The sequence below is a fragment of the Pogoniulus pusillus genome, chromosome 7 (genome assembly GCF_015220805.1).
Source record: "Pogoniulus pusillus isolate bPogPus1 chromosome 7, bPogPus1.pri, whole genome shotgun sequence".
NCBI lineage: Eukaryota > Metazoa > Chordata > Aves > Piciformes > Lybiidae > Pogoniulus > Pogoniulus pusillus.
The window spans coordinates 5,779,664-5,797,434 of NC_087270.1; the positions used below are offsets into that span (position 1 = coordinate 5,779,664).

The 17,771-nt window shown below is 46.6% G+C and overlaps 1 protein-coding gene across 1 annotated transcript in view; it reads left to right on the forward strand.

The window, feature by feature from the left end:
* Window positions 1-16,580, forward strand: part of LOC135176632 (24-hydroxycholesterol 7-alpha-hydroxylase) — a 31,490-nt gene extending 14,910 nt beyond the window's left edge. Inside the window, exons 8-12 of the mRNA XM_064145766.1 lie at window positions 17-150; window positions 1,300-1,395; window positions 4,382-4,470; window positions 14,561-14,648; window positions 16,217-16,580. Of these exons, the coding sequence (XP_064001836.1) occupies window positions 17-150; window positions 1,300-1,395; window positions 4,382-4,470; window positions 14,561-14,648; window positions 16,217-16,288 (479 nt within the window). The 3' untranslated portion in view covers window positions 16,289-16,580. The remainder of the gene's footprint in view (window positions 1-16; window positions 151-1,299; window positions 1,396-4,381; window positions 4,471-14,560; window positions 14,649-16,216) is intronic.
* Window positions 16,581-17,771: the final 1,191 nt, after the last annotated feature.

The window sequence follows — 17,771 nt, forward strand, 5'->3', positions numbered from 1 at the left end:
TCTCATGCCACAACAGGTAAAGATAAAATAGAAGTCTCTGAAGAGGGCCTTAAGAAGCTCCCCTTTATTAAATGGTGTGTTTTGGAAGCTATACGGCTGAGGTCTCCAGGTGCAATCACCAAGAAAGTAATAAATCCAATTAAAGTCCAGGTGGGTTTGGTTGGGTTTTGCTTGGCTTTTTGCTTTCCTCAAAAGGTTGCTGTGTGGTTTGTCTGGAAGCAGGGCTCCTAAAAGGTCAAGATAAAATTTAAATAGTAGAGATATTCCACAGTTGGTCTCTTCACCCAGGCAGCCAGCAATAGAACAAGGGGACACAGTCTCAAGTTGTGCCAGGGGAAGTCTAGGCTGGATGTCAGGAGGAAGTTGTTGGCAGAGAGAGTGATTGGCATTGGAATGGGCTGCCCAGGGACGTGGTGGAGTCACCATCCCTGGAGGTGTTCAAGGAAAGCCTGGCTGAGGCACTTAGTGCCATGGTCTAGTTGACTGGCTAGGGCTGGGTGCTAGGTTGGCCTGGCTGATCTTGGAGGTCTCTTCCAACCTGCTTGATTCTATGATTTTATGATTGTTTAGGCTTAGCATTTTTATTCATCATCATTAATTTGTTCATCACTAATTTAAGAGTACTTTTGTTCTTCTTGCTCACAGTCTTAGCCTCACATTTGAATTTATTTTACACTAAAATGACATGAGCTGCAGATACTGTGTGGCTGATCTATGAAATAGTAACCAGAGATAATAAATGTAGTAGAGGGACCACGATTTGGTAACTAATACATCTCCTTTTATGTTTTTTCCTTCTTCACTGTCATTCAGAAGGGAAGTGCCAGAGTTCAGGAGTATAACAAAGTAAATATCTGGTAGCAAAACATTCTCTTGAGATATTTGCACTCATGCCTCGTTACTGAAGTCTCCTAAAGGTCTACTGACATAGCTGTCTTCCTGTGAATTTCTCTGCCTTTTGAAGGAAGTGCTTAACAAAAGACTTAGAAAAAAAAGCAACCCACTAGTTCACACACTACATCAAGAAGCAGGAAAGACAGAAATAAAGTTTCTATTATTTCTGTACCTGAAAAAACAAATTAGAACAAAAATAGTCTGTCTGCATTCTCCACTCTTTAGGTCTTATGGAAAAAAGGGCAACAGCAAGAAGGTTCAAATATGTAATATGCCCACCCTCACTTCACCACCCTCACTTGACCACTGGTAGGACCTTCTGCTGTTGGAAGAGAAGGGCTAAGGCCTGTTTTGTGAGTTGAACCTGTGGTTTTCTCTTTTCTTAGAGATTGCTCTCCTTTTCAGAATTTCACCATCCCTGCAGGTGACCTGCTGATGTTGTCACCGTATTGGTTACACAGGAATCCAAAATACTTTCCTGATCCAGAAGTCTTCAAACCTGTGAGTTGTCACTCTTAGTGTGTGTATTTTTGCTGTCTCTTCCCCTTGTCACACATTTCACTACAAAAGCATACAGACAAGCTAGCTTAAAGTTGGGTGTTCCCCATTGTCTGAGGGATGGCCTTCTATACAGAGAAGATGTGCACAAAAAGGAGGAGCCTGTAGTAGTAAGCAAGATTTCAAAGGTAGATGTTCCAGATAATACGGTGCTACTTTCTATCCCTTTTGTCTTGATTCAAAGCCCACCATGGAAAGACCTGACTGGTTTCACTGTTGAACCCAGCTCCAAGTACTCTTCTCGCCTGGAGAAGAGGAGGCTCAGGGGTGACCTCATTGCTGTCTAGAACTACCTGAAGGGAGGTTGTAGCCAGGTGGGGGTTGGTCTCTTCTGCCAGGCAACCAGCAACAGAACAAGGGGACACAGTCTCAAGTTGTGCTGGGGAAGATAAAGGCTGGATGTTAGGAGGAAGTTGTTGGCAGAGAGAGTGATTGGCATTGGAATGGGCTGCCCAGGGAGGTGGTGGAGTCACCATCCCTGGAGGTGTTCAAGAAAAGCCTGGATGAGGCACTTAGTGCCATGGTCTAGGTGACTGGCTAGGGCTGGGTGCTAGGTTGGACTGGATGATCTTGGAGGTCTCTTCCAACCTGGTTGATTCTGTGATTCTGTGATCTCCACATACTTACCCAGGCTGATTGGTCTTTCCAGTCAGATGATTTCTGGTAGATATTAGCTCTGCTAATTCAGTAGCTCATCTAGAGTTCCTTGATGATTATTCCACTGCAGGTGGCTGTGTGGGCAGACATGTAACTGCTCTTTTTAGCACCGGCCTCTATGGAACAGTTTGTCTTTTTTTATAGAATTACATTGAGGAGTTTAAACAAAACTTCCCTTCTAGCAAATTCTTCACCAGTTTGAAATGTTTCATAACAATTCCTGCCTGCTTGAAATTCTGAGCAGAAACCTTGATGCAGCTTACTTGAGAATCACAGAATGTCAGGGGCTGGAAGGGACCTCAAAGGATCATCTAGTCCAATCCCCTTGTAGAACAAGATCACACAGGAATGTTCCCAGGCAGGTTTTGAGTATCTCCAGAGAGGGAGACTCCACAACACCCCTGGGCAGCCTGTTTCAGTGTTCTGTCACCCTCACAGGGGACAAAAAATTCCTTGTGTTTACACGAAACTCTAATGCATGCCCTTTATGCTACAGGGCACTGTGTGTCCCAGCACACCCTCAGCCTTTTATTTAAGCCTGTTTGATTGCAAACTGATACTTCTGCTTATAAAACTGCTTTTTATAAGGTTCATTATACAAGAGCAAGACCTACTGGAAAGTGCTACACTTGAAGACTTTATTCTCCTGTTTATCACTAAACAAATCACCCTTTCCAACACCTTCCACAGAAATGTAAGACTGTTCTCTTGAATCACAGAATTAACCAGGTTGGGAAAGACCTCTGGGATCATTGAGTCCAACCTATCACCCAACCCTTCTATTTAACTAAACCATGGCACTAAGTTCCTCATCCAGCCTCCTGGAACATTTTAGAACCTGGTGTCTTTTAAAGCCATATAGGCAGCTGGAAGGCAATGCTGAGATAGCTCTTTCCATCATGACTCTGAGAAGAGGTGAAATACAAATGCAACTGAATGCTGAAACTGCTGCACATTCCTCTCCAGAGCATGGCCAGTTTCTCTTTGGGATCTTTTCTATTCCCTGGGAGAACAGTGTGCAGCTCAGCTACAACTGCTGATTCATAAATGACTTCTGCCCTTTAAATGACTTCTTTAGTAACTTTTTTCCTAAAAGGCAAGCTAACTTGTTTTTTACAGACTCACTCCTTCTCCATGAGGAATTGGCATTCCAGATGTTTTGCCTTGCTTCATTGCTGCTGAGATGGTTTTTTTCCTTGCTTTTATTGAATTCTGATGCTCTTCAGAAGGCTGTAAACAGCTTTAGCTGAGGACATACTAAATAAGCAAACTCAAGACAGCCTCATCAGAGAAGCTGCCCACCATAAATTTCACAAGGTGTATTACTTGAAGGCCTCAGTAGAGTTGCACTCAGTCTCTGGAGGCAATGTCACCCAGCTTTCAAGAAATTTACTTCTGTCCAGTGTCACCCACCCAAACTTAGTGCATATCATCTCATTCCAACCTGGTCTAGGAGGTGTCCCTGCCCATGGCAGGGATTTGAATTTGATTTTTAAGGTCCCTTCCAACTCAAACCATTCTAATGGCCTCCTATGAGGAGAGGCTGAGGGAGCTAGGGGTGTTTAGCCTAGAGAAGAGGAGGCTCAGGGCAGACCTCATTGATGCCTACAACTACCTGAAGGGAGGCTGTAGCCAGGTGAGGGTTGGTCTCTTCTCCCAGGCAACCAGCAACAGAACAAGGGGACACAGTCCCAAGTTGTGCCAGGGGAGGTCTAGGCTGGATGTTAGGAGGAAGTTGTTGTCAGAGAGAGTGATTGGCATTGGAATGGGCTGCCCAGGGAGGTGGTGGAGTCACCGTCCCTGGAGGTGTTCAAGAAAAGCCTGGCTGAGGCACTTAGTGCCATGGTCTAGTTGACTGGCTAGGGCTGGGTGCTAGGTTGGCCTGGCTGATCTTGGAGGTCTCTTCCAACCTGGTTGATTCTATGATTTTGTATATTTACAAGAAGGCTACATTTCAGTAGCTCAAGATGCAGGATTTAGAAAAATGGGGAAGCACAGAAGAATGTTTAAGGGGCAACTTTGAGAACCTCTCCAGCACTCTGAGGAACCTAAGTGCATTTCCAATGGGACCCGTATTTCTGTCCTTGAGGTTATGTTGAATCCAGGCTTTAGCACTAACAGGTTGAATGCAATAAAAAAAAAAAAAAGAAGAAAGGCATTAGTGCAATTTTATATTGAGGATTAGATGTCCAAGGTCATTTTTAGCCTGGAGAAATAAAGTTAAGCTTTATTTATATAAGGCTGATTTGGAAAAAAATGTTTCTTCCCACAGGATCGTTGGAAAGAGGCAAATTTAGAGAAGAATGCTTTCTTGGACAGCTTTGTGGCATTTGGAGGAGGGAAGCATCAGTGTCCAGGAAGGTCAGTGAAACAGCTGGGGTTTATTTATTCCCAAACCCTGCAGAGAACAGCTTTCTTGAACTGGGCTCCTCTTACACTTGGAGATAAAGTGTTTTCATTGCTTTGCTCTTTGCCAGTCTCCTCATGTTCAGTATTATCTGGACCTAGTTTAAGCTGCCTTAAAAGTGGGTTTATTCCTGGAAAAGACAGCATTTAAGTCACAATGTAAAATCAGAATCTGAAAGTAGTGCATCAAGGGATATTCCCCAGGGAGGAAATCAACCTAGCTCTCCTGCTTCTGAGGCATCAAGAGAGAATTGTTCTGCTTACAAACATCCAATTTACAGACACAGGTATCTAGGTTGCCATCAACCAGCTCTAAACTAACTTCAAGAATGTTTCTCTGCTCTGAGACTCTATGATGCCATTGACATCTTTGCTAATCTTCAAATGGCTCCTCTCAGTTTGAATCTTTGCTTTGCTTTAAGGCCTACACAATTGTGGGATGGCTTAAATTGCAGATCCTGTCTCTCTTCACTCCTCCAGCAATGCCAGCCTCAACGCTTCCTGCATTCCTTCTGCTCTTTTCAATGCTCTCTCTCCTCCTGGAACAAGTCCCAGGGAGCCAGCTGCTCCTCGTTTCTGTGTTCAAACATCTCTGTGCTCAATTCCCTGCCTTCAAAACTTGGTCTTTTCTAAGGAGCAAGTGACCAACAATGTTTAAATCTAGTCAGCTTAACTCAAGAGCTCTGTGTGGAGCAAGGAATCTAGAGAGTGTTGCAGAGGATCTGCATTCTTGAGTCTGTATAGCAGGATGGACATGAGCATCAGATAAACCATGAAAGCATTAAACATATGAACAAAATAAACACAATTGAATTCCCTGTTTTGGCATGCCAGAGGAAAGAGGCCACTCAACTGCTCTACCTTCATGACTTGTACCATATTTCTGAGCAAAATACGAACACAGCCTCATTCCCAGCAAGGATGACAGCAGAATTCACAAGAGGCACCTACAGGTACAGGAGAAGCTGCAAAACAAGGTTTCTGAGAGCTGGTTGTTTGTGTATACTGATTCATTTCTTTGTTGAGACTGTTCTCTAGACTCTGATAATATCTTTGAAACAAGTTTGTGTCTTGAAAGACAATTATTTCTACATAGACAAAGGTGGACAATCTTATTCTTGCTGACAGACTACATGTCCTTTCAAACCCTCTGTCAGTAGCACACACCATCATGCTTTTCAGCAACAGCTCTAAAAGAATGATGTGGTGCTCTTGGAGGAAAGAGAATTAAATTGAGGGAGGTACCTAGAGCCCAGGTTCCAGATTTCCTTGGCATGACAGAATGAAATTGGGATTTCAAGGTTAAGATACATTTTGGTTGTATTCAGTACTGGGATTTATAAATAAAATGTATTAAACATTTAGTCTCTCCATGAAATTAGCTTTTCATTGCATGGGGAGATTAAAACTGAAAGCTGAAGCATAACTTTTGTATAGGGTTAACACTCCTGGGGGAGTGACCCTGAACCTGACCCTAGGGGTCTTGGCCCCTCCTCAGGGGTGGGCCACACTCCAGGTGATGGTTAGCCCACTCCCCCCACTTCCTGTGGTATAAAAGACAGGAGTTCTCCTGTCTCTTCCTCTTTTCGCCCTCTTGCTCACTACCTGCGTTCATGACCGCACACACACACTGATACTGTATACCAGCCACGAGGCAGAGACACCATCACACTACTCGGGTTGTATCCATCCCTGTTTTGTATTTTGCTGTTTTCCCTTCCTCATCCTTTGTAAACTCCCCTACCTCCAACCCCTTTTTTTTCTAAGTTATTGTTAAACTTTTCCTTTTTAACTTCCAAATCGAGTGAGATTGATTTATTGGGGTGTCCCTACCTCTTATCTCTCTCCCTGTCTTTTGGGGAAAGGAGGGGGAGGAGGGGAGGGCACTCTATAAACTCTATAAATTCTATAAATTGTCATTGGGTCTACCAAATTTATAAGAGTCTCTGGGAACTTGCATTTGAACCCAAGACAATTTATTTGGCGCCCAACGTGGGGCTAGGTAGAAAGAATTCTTTCAGAGAAGATTTGGAAGTTAAAAAATGGATATTCTGAAAGTCTTAATCATTAACGCTTTTGCATGGCTGTTGTGGGGCTGGCTGTTAAAGTTTATAAGTTACCATGTCTTCTGGATTGTCATTGATATGCTCTGGGAATATTCTAAGCTTTTGCCTGCCCGAGTCTATGCCTATTTCCTGAATTCTGTTAGTAATATCACTGTGTTTAGAAATGTTTCTGGAACATGGAATCAATCTGAGTATATGCATTGGAGCACAGAAGCTCCAGATATTTTGGGCGAGAAATGGTACTGGATAGCTGTTATTTCACTGTGTGTAAATGTGCGTTTGGGAATTAATAAGATAGCGGTGAACTGGGACACGTGGAAATATCGAGTGGGCGCCGCCATTAGGGTGCTTAGGGGGAGGGGTGGTCCTCACTGCCCCAGCTGCAACTGCGGGGGATGGGCGACAGGGCAGACCGCCCCTAGCGCGGCTCCGCCCCGAACTCCGCCTCCGGTCCCGCCCAGGGCAGCCCCCCGGACCCTGCCCCCTCAGCCCAGCCCCCTTCACCTAGCGCCAATAACCACGCGGCCAGCAAGATCAAATCAAAACCCTCCCGCAGATGCCGATCCAGGGCAAGGGACCTCTTCGGGAACCAGCACCCCCCAGCAACAGCAACCAGCTGGAAATGGACCTGATAATGGAGTGATCCTTATCAGCTCCACGCCCAGAAAGGAAATCAGGCACATAAGGCAGGAGTATGCAAGGGCAAACGGACAGTCCCTTTTAGCCTGGCTTTTGAAATGCTGGGATGCAGGAGCAGAAACAGTGGACCTAGATCACAGGGAGGCGAAACAGCTGGGATCCTTGTCGAGGGATGGAGGTGTGGATAAGGAGCTGGGAAGGCTCGATGGTACCCACTCACTTTGGGCCAGGCTTCTGATAGCTGTGAGGTACAGGTACCCGACTAAGGATGACATGATTTTCCATCCCCTTAGATGGACAGATATGGAACAGGGGATCTCATACCTGAGGCAAATGGCGGTTCAAGAGATAATTTATGGAGCCGACCAGAGGCCCTCGGACCCTGATGATGTCCGCATGAAGCCAGCCCTCTTAAAGAAACTGACTCAGTGTGCCCCTTCCACATATGCCCCCACATTGGGAGCACTGCTGCTGGGCAGAGACCCCAACAACCTTCCCACAATCAGGGAGTTTGTGAATGACCTAAGACAGTTTGAAGACAGTTTGTCGAGGAAAACCTTAATTGCCACTGTAGAGACCCTCACCCAAGAAATGAACGAGCTGAAAGCCTCTTTCTCTGAAATGCAGAAGGCAGAGGATGACTGCTCCTCACCTTCAGAATGGGTGCAAGTCTCAGCTGTAAGGAACACACGCCGCCGTGCTCCTCCTCCTCCCCGCAGGAGACCAGCCCAGAGCAGACAGGGTACACACAGGGGGTCACTCTGGAGAACACTGTGTGACCATGGGGAAAACATGGATAGATGGCATGGCCAGCCCACCTCAGCTCTATGGGCCAGGGTAAGGGAACTGCAGGGGACAAACACAGGGAATAACTCCTCCAGAAGAGGGGTTGCCCCAGTGTCCCGCAGGCAGCGCTCTCGCTCAAGGGGTGGTGAAGCCAGTAACTCAGGTCCATGTGCCTCATGCAGCCACACTGCTCAGAATTAGAGGTGCCCTGTCTCCAGCCAGGCGGAGGCCAGGGATAACAGAGTATATTGGGACGTGTTTGTGAAATGGCCTGGCACTTCTGAAGCCGAGAAGTACAGAGCGTTGGTAGACACCGGTGCCCAATGCACTCTGATCCCCTCCAGCCACAGGGGGACAGATACTGTTACAATTGCAGGAGTCACAGGGGGGTCTCGGGAGTTGACTGTGCTGCAGGCTGAGATAAGCCTCACCGGGAATGTGTGGGAGAAGCACTCCATAGTAACTGGCCCTGATGCACCTTGCATCCTGGGGATCGACTTTCTCCGGGAAGGGTACTTTAAAGATCCAAAGGGGAACAAGTGGGCTTTTGGCATAGCAGCTGTAGAGACTGCAGACAAAGAGCAGCTGTCTATCATGCCTGGCTTGTCAGATGACCCTTCCGTGGTTGGTACCCACAAGGTGGAAGATGTCAAGTTACCTATTGCTTCTCGTGTAGTTCATCGCAGGCAATACCGCACCAACAGAGACTCCCTGCTACCCATACAGCAGCTGATTCGCCGCCTGGAGCAGCAGCTTGTCATCAGCAAGAGCCACTCGCCCTTCAACAGCCCGATATGGCCAGTGCGAAAGGAGACAGGGGAGTGGAGACTCACGGTGGATTTCCGAGGCCTGAATGAAGTGACTCCTCCAATCAGCGCAGCCGTGCCTGACATGTTGGAGCTACAGTATGAACTGGAAACGAAGGAGGCCAAATGGTATGCCACAATTGACATTGCTAATGCTTTCTTCTCCATCCCCATTGCAGAAGAATGTAGGCCGCAGTTTGCCTTCACCTGGAGAGGAGTCCAGTACCACTGGAACAGACTGCCTCAAGGGTGGAAGCACAGCCCTACAATCTGCCACAGCATCATCCAGACTGCACTGGAGAAGGGTGGAGCTCCGGAACATCTGCAGTACATCGATGACATCATTGTATGGGGTGAGACAGCAGAGGAGGTCTTCCAGAAGGGTGAGAAGATCATTAATATCCTGTTGGATGCTGGTTTTGCCATTAAGAGAAGCAAAGTGAAAGGGCCTGCCAGAGAGATCCAGTTCCTGGGAGTTCGATGGCAGGATGGCCGACGCCACATCCCTATGGATGTGGTGAATAAAGTGGCCACTATGGTGGAACCCACTAACCGGAAGGAGACACAATCCTTCCTGGGGTTTGTGGGCTTTTGGAAGATGCACATTCCCGGGTACAGTCAAATTGTGAAACCCCTCTTTGACGTTACAAGAAAGAGGAATAACTTTGAGTGGGGACCTGAGCAGCAGGTGGCATTTGACCAGATCAAACGAGAGGTGGTCCATGCCATGGCCTTGGGACCAGTTCGAACCGGCCCAGAGATTAAGAACATTCTCTACACAGCAGCCGGTGAGAATGGTCCTAGCTGGAGCCTATGGCAGAAAGCTCCTGATGAGACAAGAGGCCGCCCACTCGGGTTCTGGAGCAAGGCGTACAAAGGCTCAGAGACCAAGTATACCCCCACAGAGAAAGAAATCCTAGCTGCCTATGAGGGAGTCAGAGCTGCCTCTGAGGTGATTGGGACGGAGTCACCACTCCTTTTAGCTCCAAGGCTTCCAGTCCTGACTTGGATGTTTAAAGGGAAGGGTTCGACTCCGCACCATGCCACAGATGCCACTTGGAGTAAGTGGATGGCTCTGATAACTCAGAGGGCTAGGATGGGGACTCTCGAACGTCCAGGCATTGTGGAGGTCATCACCAACTGGCCAGAGGGCACTGACTTTGGAAAGCCAGCAGAAGAGAAGACAGTGACCCGTGCCGAGGAAGCCCCCCCATACAGTGACCTTCCTGAGGAGGAAAAGGCATATGCTCTCTTCACAGATGGATCCTGCCGCCTGGTAGGCAGCAAGCGAAGATGGAAGGCTGCCGTCTGGAACCCTACACGCAGGGTTGCAGAGGCAAGAGATGGAGAAGGCGAATCCAGCCAGTATGCTGAGGTGAAAGCCATCCAGCTGGCCCTGGACATTGCAGAACGAGAGCAGTGGCCAATGCTATACATCTACACTGACTCATGGATGGTAGCAAATGCCTTATGGGGGTGGCTGAAGGAGTGGAAGAGAAATGATTGGCAGAGAAAAGGGAAGCCTATTTGGGCTGCTGATCTCTGGCAAGACATTTCTGCACGCCTGGACAAACTGCCAGTTAAAATCCGACACATCAGTGCTCACATCCCAAAGAGCAGAGCCACTGAAGAGCAGCAGCATAACCACCAAGCTGACCAGGCTGCCCACATCTGCCAGATTGACCTGGACTGGAAGCACAAAGGTGAACTGTTCTTAGCTCGGTGGGCACATGACTCTTCTGGTCACCAAGGAAGAGATGCCACATACCAATGGGCCCGAGACAGGTCCGTGGACATATCCATGGAGGCCATAACTCAGGTTATCCATGAATGTGACATCTGTGCCACCATAAAGCAAGCTAAGCGCATGAAGCCTTTGTGGTACGGGGGAAGGTGGTCAAAGTACAGGTATGGGGAGGCCTGGCAGATTGATTACATCACTCTGCCTCGGTCTCGTAGTGGCAAGCAGTATGTGTTAACCATGGTGGAGGGAAGCACGGGGTGGCTGGAAACCTACCCAGTACCTCATGCTACTGCCCGTAACACCATTCTGGGTCTGCAGAGCCACATCCTGTGGAGACACGGTACCCCAGAGAGAATTGAGTCAGACAATGGGACCCATTTCAAGAACCACCTTGTAAGCAACTGGGCAAAAGAGCATGGGATAGAATGGGTTTATCACATCCCATACTACCCACAAGCTGCAGGAAAGATTGAGCGACACAATGGCCTGCTGAAAACCACCCTGAAGGCTATGGGAGGTGGAACTCTCAGAAACTGGGAGAAGCACCTTGCAGAAGCCACTTGGCTGGTGAACAGCAGGGGATCAGTTAACAGAGCTGGTCCTGCTCAGTCTGCCCTACTGCCCACAGTTGAGGGAGATGGAGTTCCTGTAGTCTGTGAAAGGAATCTACTGGGAAAGACTGTGTGGGTTGCTCCTGCCTCTGGTGGGGGAAAACCTATCAAAGGGGTGGTATCTGCAGAGGGTCCTGGTCACACATACTGGGTGATGATGGAAACTGGTGTTATCGAGTGTGTCCCTCAGAGAAATCTCTCTTTAGCTGAAAAGGTTTTGAAATCTCAGAGTTGATTCCATGTGTTCCAGATACTTTCAGGTTATCTTGTATTATAGTTGTATCATAGTTGTGCAATACTTGTATCATAGTTGTGCAATACTTGTATTATAGTTCATAAGGGGTTACAAGTTGTTTTTGTAGTTATACCCTCACACCACGGCGTCCAACCAGAACCCTGCATCTGATTCGTCACTGATGCCCTGCAGTGAGAGACTGTTCCTGATTTTCCCTCCAGAGGATGTCTACAGCCATCTCATCTACACCTGTTCCCCTGATGCCAGACATGAAGAGACTGTTCCTGATGTTTTCTTCGCAGAGGGAAAAGACTCTTTTCCTGAGTACCAACAAGAACTGTTCCTGATTCACTGACTTTTCTTCCGTTCCTGCCCTGCTCACATCTCAGCAACCTGCACCGGACCAGAGGAACACATCGCCTTGGGATACAGCCGGGGACCAAGAAGGACTTCACGAACTCTTAACCCATGGACACTTTTCCCATCTTTGGAGAAGAAGACTGTTCTTAGGAAGGTGGAAGTGGTCTAACCAAGGGGTGGAATGTATAGGGTTAACACTCCTGGGGGAGTGACCCTGAACCTGACCCTAGGGGTCTTGGCCCCTCCTCAGGGGTGGGCCACACTCCAGGTGATGGTTAGCCCACTCCCCCCACTTCCTGTGGTATAAAAGACAGGAGTTCTCCTGTCTCTTCCTCTTTTCGCCCTCTTGCTCACTACCTGCGTTCATGACCGCACACACACACTGATACTGTATACCAGCCACGAGGCAGAGACACCATCACACTACTCGGGTTGTATCCATCCCTGTTTTGTATTTTGCTGTTTTCCCTTCCTCATCCTTTGTAAACTCCCCTACCTCCAACCCCTTTTTTTTCTAAGTTATTGTTAAACTTTTCCTTTTTAACTTCCAAATCGAGTGAGATTGATTTATTGGGGTGTCCCTACCTCTTATCTCTCTCCCTGTCTTTTGGGGAAAGGAGGGGGAGGAGGGGAGGGCACTCTATAAACTCTATAAATTCTATAAATTGTCATTGGGTCTACCAAATTTATAAGAGTCTCTGGGAACTTGCATTTGAACCCAAGACAACTTTCTAGACAAACATTTTAGCAAATTGACATGGGAAGAGCTCCCACAAAGCCATTTCCATGCTCTCTTTTTTATCTAAAGGAACAATTTGATAGCAGTGAAGCTACTTTTGTCTAACAGGTGACTATTGCCTGTGTGACTGTGCTTATCTTGCATGGCTCTGTCTGCTGTCTCCTGCCTTATGCTGGCACTGTAAACCCTTCTGCACACTGGCTGTGATTTAATTCTCAGACTCTGTTTACTGTAGGACCTCAATCCACACTTGGGCTTCTGGGTTCCAGAACTATAGAAATATGCATCCCAGTCTGTGGCTCCATGTAGCAGTGCACTGGGGACAAGATTTCAGAAAGCATGTGTTTGTCAACCCCCCTTGTCACTAAATAGATCTGGAAGGCATCAGTGACTCAGAGTTTTTCCAGGAAAACTGTTTTACAACTCAGTCCTAAATTGGGTGGGAGTTAAGGGGCATTTAGCTGCAAAAGAGCTCACAATTTCTTCTCAGTACAATGTGCCATGGAGAGGACACACTGAAGCTCTGCTGCCCTGCCTCTCACTCCCAGCCTTACCCCTCTGGCCACCTTTGGCCATGTGTATCAGCTATTATTCTTGTATCTCAGCATCTCTGCAGAGCAAACCAACATCAGCCTGCTGGGAAAAGCACTTTCATATTAGTGGTGGGAAGTGCTTCAGTCATTAGTTGGTTATATCCATTATCACACAGACAGATTGCATGTGAAGCTTGCTGTGGTTACAGATGTGTCACGGCTGGTCAACCCAGATCCAGTCATGCTTGTGTTGGAAGGACAGCCCTCTGTAAATTTAGCACTTCATATTCAGGGCAACCTAGAGGCATTTCATCATTTGATTGCATCATAGTACATCTATGCCAAACCAGTGGGGGTGGCTTAGAGGCAGGACCTCAAGCACCAAGGGTCCAGGAGTACACCACGTCAACAACCAAAGGAGCCCATCTTGTATAGTGCTGCCAGCATGGAGTTTGAGCAAGCAAGTTTTGCCTGACCTGAGTTAACTTGGAGCTGCATTCCCCCTAGCTCAAGGTCACCAAGAGGCTCCATATCTCAAGGTAATTCCAATGTGAAATCACAGAGATAATTTGGGTCTGAAGCTACTCCAAAACAAACAAGCATACTCCCATGTCGAAGCACAGGCAGCTCAGTATGCAGATCTGGACGTCTCTGCAGGAGTTAGTTTGGGTCTCGTGGGTCTTATTAGCTTCCTCTTCACACCTGCCAGGCCAAATCCACACTGACACCATGTCCAGTCATGTGGCCTTCTCCCCAGTGAATTCCAAAATAGCTATTTTAGCTAAGTTTTCCAGCATGCCTTGGATAATGGAAAATAAACTGTGCACAAGAGCAAGGTAATATTACTATTTTATCTAGGTGTTCAAATTCTAGTGAGCAATCCTACGACCAGCATAAGTGCCTGCTGGCACCTGAATGCAGAAAGTTCTTGTACATACCAGCAGTAGAAAATAATAGTCTAGAGGAGTTCACCTGCAGTTTTCACCACATTGACTAAGAAAGACCTTTCTTGAGAATGTTACAGAAAAAAAAAACAACCATGCCCTTGGGTCTCATTCCCCAGTCTAATGCTGACATATTAAATACTAACTCCCACTGTCACAGCTACTCTGATGTCATCAGGCTCTCAGCTGCATGATATAACTTTATATAGCACCATTAGTCATATAGTCTTTTCTATATTTGACTGTATTCTCACTCCTATGAAGTTATTTCAAGTCAGAAGCATTAGAACATAAATGTTTACAGAGTGGAAAAAACCCATCAAGCTAAGGGGCTGTTTTAAAAATGGGTGTCAGAGGTCTAATGTGTCACCAGAAGGAAGAGGCAGCCTCTATGTTCATGTTCTTCACTGAGCAATGAAGCTGAGCAAAGCCACAGCATCTTTTCCTACTGAAGATGAACTTTCAGGTACAACTAAAGCATGGAAGGTAAAACATGCCAATGACAGCCTGTTTCTTATCTGATGATAACACAGATGTGATGATCAGCTTGGCCAGCCAATGTTTTCCTCCCTTTTCTTGCAGGTGGTTTGCTCTCATGGAAATCCAGTTGTTTGTGGTGCTGTTCCTTTACAAATATGAATTTGTGCTTTTGGATGCAGTACCAAAGGAGGTAAGAGATCAATGCATTTATATGGCATTCCACATCTTTTTATCCTTCATTCATCAGGCTCAGCTGAATCATAGAATCATAGATTCATAGAATCAACCAGGCTGGAAGAGACCTCCAAGATCATCCAGGCCAACCTAGCACCCAGCCCTAGCCAGTCAACTAGACCATGGCACTAAGTGGCCTCAGCCAGGCTTTTCTTGAACACCTCCAGGGACAGTGACTCCACCACCTCCCTGGGCAGCCCATTCCAACAACTGTGCTAAACTGTGGTTGTGTAGGATGAAGCAAAATTTTGAGAGGAGTGTTAATAAAATGTATTTAAGAACTTGGTCTTCTTTGTAATGCAGAAAACCCAGAACAACTCCAGCAACTGTTAGTGGGGCTGCACTGTAGACAGCAATGAGGTCACCCCTGAGCCTCCTCTTCTCCAGGCTAAACACCCCCAGCTCCCTCAGCCTCTCCTCATAGGGTTGGTGTTCCAGGCCCCTCACCAGCTTTGTTGCCCTTCTTTGGACATGTTCCAGCACCTCAACATCTCTCTTGAATTGAGGGGCCCAGAACTGGACACAGCACTCAAGGTGTGGCCTGACCAGTGCTGAGTACAGGGGCAGAATAACCTCTCTTGTCCTACTGGCCACACTGTTCCTGATCCAGGCCAGGATGCCATTGGCTCTCTTGGCCACCTGGGCACTCTGCTGGCTTATCTCCAGCCTACTATCCACCAGTGCCCCCAGGTTCAAGGATAGAATATTTTGTCTTATTGTTGCCTAAACATCGTCAGAGATTTTGTAGTTGCTTTCTGCCACTCACAGAAGCAATGAATATGGAACTGGATTATTCATACTTTAAAGATATGAAATCAAATGCATCACAGTGCTCTTCCACTGCATATTCAGTGGTGGAAGATAACTAATCAGCATAAGACTGAAGGAGCAGTTGTGAAAGGCTTTACCATTAAGGGAGAGCGGTGGTGCCTCCACTCCAGGCAGAAAAATCCTTCTTCATTTACACTGTATTCTTTCCATTGCCCAAAATCATTGTTCCTCACAAACATGGACAGCTGTTAAATGAGCATGTCTACCTGTGACAACATACATGATGGTCATGCCCTATAGCTAAAATGCCAAGGGGAAGTAGGAGAAGTTCAGAGTGGCATGGGCTTTATACAATTGCTCCTTGGGCTGCCAGTTGAAAGCTCAGAGAGCTTAATTCCTCAGCTTTCCTTGAAGAATGTGAGATATTGATCTCAACTTGCATTAAAATTCTACCCAGAATATGGGGGAAGGTTGATTCTTCCTGACTGATGGTATATGCTTTCACCAAGGCTGATTGCAGCTTGCATCTGCCTCGCAGGCAATTATGCTGGTGAAGATGCTAGAAACCATTAGTTTCTTGAGATCTCATGTGTCATTCTTCATCAGATTAAAAGGCTCTACTCAACGGATTCAGCAATGCCAAAAACCACTCTCACTCTTCTTGGTTCTCTAAGACTAAAGCTTGAAAGCATGGTCATAGTTGCATTAACTGAACTAACTTACAGGTTTCTACTGATTTCCTTCTTTTTGCAGAGCCCTTTACATTTGGTGGGAACACAGCAACCCATGGCACCACTCCGGGTCCAGTATAAGTGCCGGCAATGAAAGCTGTCCAGCGCTAGCTTACCTTCCTTTGCCAGCTATCCCTGAAGGGATGGATGGATGGACAGACAGACCACTGATCTGCTTCCTTATCCTACATGTTCAGATAGGTTTTCTGTCTTAACAGTTCTTAATTTCAATTTTAAATGCTGTCCATCTTCAATGCTATGGTATCCCAAAGCAGTGTAGCTGTAGCTATGCTCCTCACTGGATTGCCTATCTCCCAGTATTTATAAAGTCAAGCTTTCCTGCTACATGTATAAAAGCAGCTACATTTGGAAATCCTACATGGAAATTGTGCTATAACCAGCAGAGAAGTAGGTCCTTTGGACCAAGTCACTGGTTCCTGCAGGTCCCTTTGAACCAAGGCTAAAGTGGTGTCTCTTGCTTAAGAAATCAGACTGGTAATTCCATACAGCTCACTGATGCTGGTGTGCACAAAATACAGAACAGTGATGAGCAGAGAACTCCAGATCAGATCCACAACCACCATAAACTAGCATGACTTAGGTATCACTGCCTGTGTAGTAGATGAAGATCTGGCCCATTCTGTCTACAATTGGTGCAAACTCTTTGCAGATAAAATGTGTTTGTAATGGAAATGCTGAGGCCTTGTTCCACTGCATCACCTGAAATTTCTACTCAGCTTAATTCAATAGTATCTTTAATATCTTTAATATCCAATTATCTGGATGAAGGGATTGAGTGCACCCTTGGTAGGTCTGCAGGTGACAGTAAGCTGGGAGAGGGTGTTGACCTGCTTGAGAGTAGGGAGGCTCTGCAGAGGAACCTGGACAGGCTGAATCAATGGATGGAGGCTAACTGTATGAGCAGCTAGCTGAATTTGAGCCAGCAGTGTGCCAGGTGGCCAAGAAGACTGACCACATCCTGGCCTGTATCAGCAACTGTGACAAGCAGGACCAAGGAAGTCATTGTCTCCTTCTGTTCATCACTGGTGAGGCCAAACCTTGAGTACTGTGTTCAGTTTTGGGGTCCTTACTTAGAGAAAGACATTGAGGTGCTGGAGTGGGCCCCAAGAGTAGCTGAGAGAATTGGGGTTGTTTAGTCTGGAGAAAAGGAGGCTCAGGGGACACCTTTTTGCTCTCTACGATGTCCTGAAAGGAGGTTGCAGTAAGATAGAGGTTGGTCTCTTCTCCTTAGTAACAAGGGGTAGGACAAAAGGAAGTTGCACCAGGGAAGGTTTAGATTGGAAATTAGAAGAATTTTCTTCACTGAAAGGGCTACCAAACACCGGAATAGACTCTCCTCAGGGAAATGCTTGGATCTGCATCCCTGGAGGTGTTTAAAAGGTACAGAGATGTGGTGCTAAAAGGACATGGTTTATCACCAGACTTGGTAGTTAGATAATGATTGAAATCCATGATCTCATAGGTCTTTTCCAAATGATTCCATGATTTGCTCCACAAGATTTAGAACTGATCCTTGTATGAATGTGCAGTGGAAGTTCGATGGTGACGTTTGGCTT